The sequence below is a fragment of the Camellia sinensis genome, chromosome 1 (genome assembly GCF_055761805.1).
Source record: "Camellia sinensis isolate YWXY chromosome 1, ASM5576180v1, whole genome shotgun sequence".
In the NCBI taxonomy this organism is placed as follows: domain Eukaryota; kingdom Viridiplantae; phylum Streptophyta; class Magnoliopsida; order Ericales; family Theaceae; genus Camellia; species Camellia sinensis.
The window spans coordinates 27249179-27254343 of record NC_138961.1 but is presented as its reverse complement, the minus strand read 5'-3'; the positions used below and the strand labels follow the sequence as shown (position 1 = coordinate 27254343).

At 33.6% G+C, this 5165-nt stretch overlaps 1 protein-coding gene across 1 annotated transcript; it reads right to left on the bottom strand.

The window, feature by feature from the left end:
- Positions 1 to 1485: 1485 nt before the first annotated feature.
- LOC145789608 (magnesium dechelatase SGRL, chloroplastic-like) lies at positions 1486 to 4463 on the bottom strand. The gene is made up of 3 exons (XM_082866607.1): positions 4158 to 4463; positions 3794 to 3943; positions 1486 to 1790 (listed from the first exon to the last, which is right to left on the bottom strand). Exons 1-3 carry the CDS (start codon positions 4335 to 4337, stop codon positions 1776 to 1778), a joined length of 345 nt encoding a protein of 114 aa, XP_082722733.1. The 5' UTR covers positions 4338 to 4463; the 3' UTR covers positions 1486 to 1775.
- Between the last annotated feature and the right edge of the window lie 702 nt (positions 4464 to 5165).

Here is a 5165-nt window from a genome sequence, read left to right as displayed (position 1 = left end):
TACATCAGTCATTAATAAGTTCCCCTGCAGCATTTATTACGATAACTCCTTCACGTCGGAACAGTATAGCCTCACCACGAACAAGGCAAGCTAGAATATAGACTTTCGGAGTGGACATATAAGTAGCCTTCTAAGACAAAGAGAAGGTTAAGTTCTCTATCACCACTCTATCTCTATGCCCCATCACTCTCACTTTTCTAACTTGCTCGTTGGAGGGTTCGCTGGGGGACTCTCTGTTCCTCGTTGAACTCTTGTTTAGGTTTCTCTGTGGGCTCAACACTCGGACAACAGTTTGGAAAGCGTTGATCAATCCAACTCGTTCCATCTAGAACATGCTGTATCATCAATATTAATTTATTTGTATAAGATATGTATGGTAGATTTATTAAATCAATACATTAGTAGCACACATGAAATGATATCTAAAAATTCAAATCAAAATTTGGTTACAACGATACTTTTTTATTTATTTTTTACTCAATAAGATATTAATGAAGTTTAATAAATTAGGTTCGTACACATTAACATCCTACACTTCTCCACAAGGTACAATACTCAAATTTTTATGAAATTATAAAATAAATAAATAAAAGTGAAATCACAAAATAAAAGTTAGACCCCACTACGATTTGCCGTTTTGAGTCCTTGGATAAACGGTCCAGATCTGGTTTTCATAAAGCCGTTTGGTATAAAAAAATATATAAATTATAAATATACTTCATCAAATATATTTAAAATACACATGGTCTTTATAATTTGATAAATTATAAATATCCCCTTATCAAGATTTTTTATTTATATGATTAACAAAAAAATAAAATTCTTAACTGTTCTTCTATATAATAAAACTAGTGTATGCCCGTGCCTAAAGGCACGGTGTAAATAATATTGAGATCGAAATATATTTGTAATTTATATACGTATCATGTTAAAATATGTGAAGTCTGTAACATTTTTTCTTCTTAAAGAACTTTTAATAATTTTGTTTGTACCATACCCTCTACAGAATTCAATTAAAAATAACAACTCTCCTTAGTCTTAATGCAAATTAAGGAATAAACATATAAAATTTATAATGTTCATTAAAATTAAAATGGCAAACTAATGTTCTGCAATTATAATAAAATAAAATTAACCAAACAATGCACACCAACTAATATTCTACAATTCTAAAAAATTAAAATTGGATACCAAACAATGCACGCTAGTGTTTTGCAATTCTAAAATAATTTAATTAAAACAAAACAACAAACAATGCACACCAACCAATCATCTGTAATTTAAGACCAAACAACAAACAACAAATAATGCACACCAGTGCTTTCCAAATGTGAACGTAAGTTCAAATAGTCTTGTGGAGTGTATTCATTCTAAAGCCCAACCTCCACTAAAGCCTTGTAAATGGTCTCATACATCATTTGCATTGTTTTGTTCTGTACAATATATGAGAGATAATTTCAAAATCAAAAATTGATCCTTCTGAAGTATATACACTGATGGGCAGATTAATAGAATTTTTTGATTTCCCATTGAAAATAAATTAATCCAATGAAAAAAAAGCAACAAAGTTATCCATCTCTGAAGCTGCCTTTAAAATGCAAAAGTACAATGCTATGCGTTGAAGTCATAATTGGTTCCTACCTGCCAAAATAAAATCCTTTGTGTAGCAGCACCTGTTAGATTGCCTTCTGGCCAAATCGGAATAACAATATAAGCTGCAAACCTCTCACGTGCTCTGATTTTCTCAGCAATTTTAAGTGCAATTTCCATGGGAATCAAATTGTTCGCACCTACAGCAAGAAAATATGCTCACAATCAGTATTCAGTAAAGGAATTTCAAGCATAAAAGCTCAGGAAAGCATTTATGTATTGTCATATCGAAGGCCACTTCACTCTCAACTAAAACACGATGTAGCAAATCAAAAGAACTACCTAATCCTATTAAACCGTCTACCGTAAGTAAAGACACAGAAAAAATCCTCAACCAGTCTCCTTGTTTGCTACAACCAAGCAAGTTTCACTACCATCACATTGAAAGCTTATGCTGTTAGAGAAAGGAGTAACTTCATCAAGATGTATGGGTAATTTCATTATTTGTATCCTTAACACTCCCACTCACATGTGACCATGCTCTCATTCATTAACGGATAGAACACCAGTTATCCCAAAAGCTTAAATTGTCAATAGATGAGCCCAATAATGTATGTTATGTTAACACTCAATAAATAGTGTTGAAAAAAAAGAAGCATAGTAACGTATCCTCCTCTCATGGCATCCTAATCAGCCTTTTTTCTTTCATTCTTAGCTAAAACAATAGAGCCCCAATGCAAGGGCAATTGAACTCACAATTATTAAAAAAATATGAAGTTATCATCCTAATTAATTATTGAATAGGTCCTTAGAAAATCAATATTCTATAAGTCATTATTGAACCTCACCTCTGAAATTCATTAGACATTCCACCATAATCTCCTCCATATCCACCTTGATAAATGAGAGCTTGCTTTGCAAAAATTGGCTCAGAGTTTAGCATCCAAAATAATATGCTTTAGTCTAGTACTTGCAGGGAAGCAATCGATGAAGCTATGTTGCCATATTAGCCTTCAGTACATCATAATGTGTTCTAAACAGAAACATGTATTGAAACTATAAGAAGCTAGCCTTTTTAAATTAAACAGTGAATCTAATCAATTCAAATCGAATAGTCCATGTAAATAAAACCCAGTAGCCTAATCGATTATACAGTGCCCATAATCACTTCAAGTAATTGTCTATATGCCTAAACACTTCATTCGTGACTCCATTGTTTTACTAATCGTTGGTGAATGTAGCTCAAGAAAACAAATAATTTAAAACACCTCTAATAGGTTAGATTTATAGATTGCTGCCAATTTGTTTTCTTTAGTTTTTTCTTGATTTGGATTAAAATTTAGCAGAGTGATGCTACATTACTGAGAGATTTAACTCACATGTGAGTTGCAAAATTCCTTTCTAATCCCCCTCCTTTTTCTTTTCTTTTCTTTAGCTAGGCTAAGAAAATGCAAATTCAGGGAGGCCAAAGCTAACAGTAAATATCATATCTCTGGAAATGTTAAACATAGGGATGAGATCAAAATCCAATTTGAACCATAAACTTCCTCAACCAATGATTTAGTAGAAACACCAAATTCAACACTTAAACTGAACATGTTTCACTGTTTAGTGAATCCTACCAAACACAACTTTCCTTTCCTAAAATGCAGCAACAAAATTCACAAATTCTGAACCACAAAACAACACCCAAAAATTTAAAAGCAAAAAATATCAAAACTTTCTTCTGGGTATTGTAGTAACCAATTGTTAAAACAAAACCCTCTGCTGGGTTGCTGAGATTTCAATGTAACATTAAACTGTACTGTTTCTGTGATTGTTCATATGCATATATAGAATTTGGATTTGGTTGATTGTTCAAAACTATAGAATTGATTGTAACATTAATTTATAGAATTGATTGCTCAAAACTATTGTTCATATGCATTAAACTGTTTCTGTGATTGTAACATTAAACAGTCATAATTGATTGTTCAAAACTTTATATGATCAAATTCAAATGAAAGTTCAACTCAGCATCATTTATGGAAATTATAGAATTTGCATTTGTTTGTAATTTGATCGATTATTAAAGGGTGACATTACAAACAAACATGTGCTAGCTTGGTAAGGCATGGTTGCTAAGAAAAGGGCATTTTATCTAACATTCTTCAATCTAAGATATGTCTCAGTGTATTAGTCATGCGCGCGCGGGTTAAAGTACCTGTGCAGCATCCTTAAGTGGGCCCCAACATTCCACGCGGTTGTATTTCTTCAAATTGGAATGGAAATAAACTCGAACAAATGCATCCAATAATTCTTGATGCTCAGTGAAAAGCAGAGAATCTCCATGCATCACAACCTTAAGAACCTGCCATGCCATGACAGAGAAGAGTTCAGCTATGAATCATCCATCCCAACTCAATAATCTATTCAATTAAAAATTAAAATCCTCAATAAGGTCTAAAACTCAGCATTCCAACTCATTGAATTGCTGATAATAAGGTCTAAAACCTGTCAAATTTCTATCATTTGTTTCTTTGGATGTGCCAAGTGCTTTCTACATAGATGAGGTATCGGTGTTGCCTACTTGAACTTACCAATGGCAACTCCTTTGAGAATATATGGTATCTAAACTCTGCAGCGAGGTCTAGTAAGAGATTAGGCCCGCTCACATAACAATGGACGTCTAAATACATATCCCCTTTCACTTCCTTCCACTCAGCAACGACATCATCTTTGCTGTACCATCCTTTCAACTGCCACATAACACACAGGTAATGCAAACATGCAATATCACAAAAACATCAACCCAACCAAACACCCAGAAAAATATTTAGATTCAAGCAAAAAAATATTCAGATTCAACCAACCAAACATCCAGATTCAACAAAAATATCTAGATTCAACTTTACAAACCCACAAAAATATTCAAATTCAAGCAAAAAAATATCATGAATTGCAACTTTACAACCAAACCCACAAAAACATCATGAATTGCAAAAGTTAGAAGTTCTAGTTTACCTTGCAAGGGGAGAGAGACGAAGGAGGAAGGTGAGAGGAGAGGAGGTGGTCGGTGGTGTTGTCGAGAAAGGATGACACACAGAGGAGAGGTGGTCGATGGTCGTCGACCTCGCGATGGTTGGTGGTCGTCACACGGGATGGGCTTCGATGCAGGTAGAGAGAGTGAGAGAGAGAGAGAGAGTTCAAAAATTGAAATCAGAGTGAGAGAGGAGATGAGTACCTGTGACGGAGAGGAGAGACAGAGATTTTCTTCAATTTACATTTTGGACCATTAGATCTTGATGGTAATTGATCTCAACCGTTGATGCTCAAAGAGCATTTGGGCGGGAAATATCAACCATTGAAGTTTAGATGAAACAATTTAAACCATTGGATCAAAATGTATCCCTAAGATAAATTACACATTTTCAAAAACCCTTCTCCCTTATTTTATAGATGGGATTACTATCCCAATTGAGGATAGTGATTCCCTAGATTTAGACATTCAATTTAAAAATAAATAAACAAATAAATAATGCTGATCCGGATCCAAACCCACCAAAATTTTTTTAAAAAAAATGGAAACCAGTTTG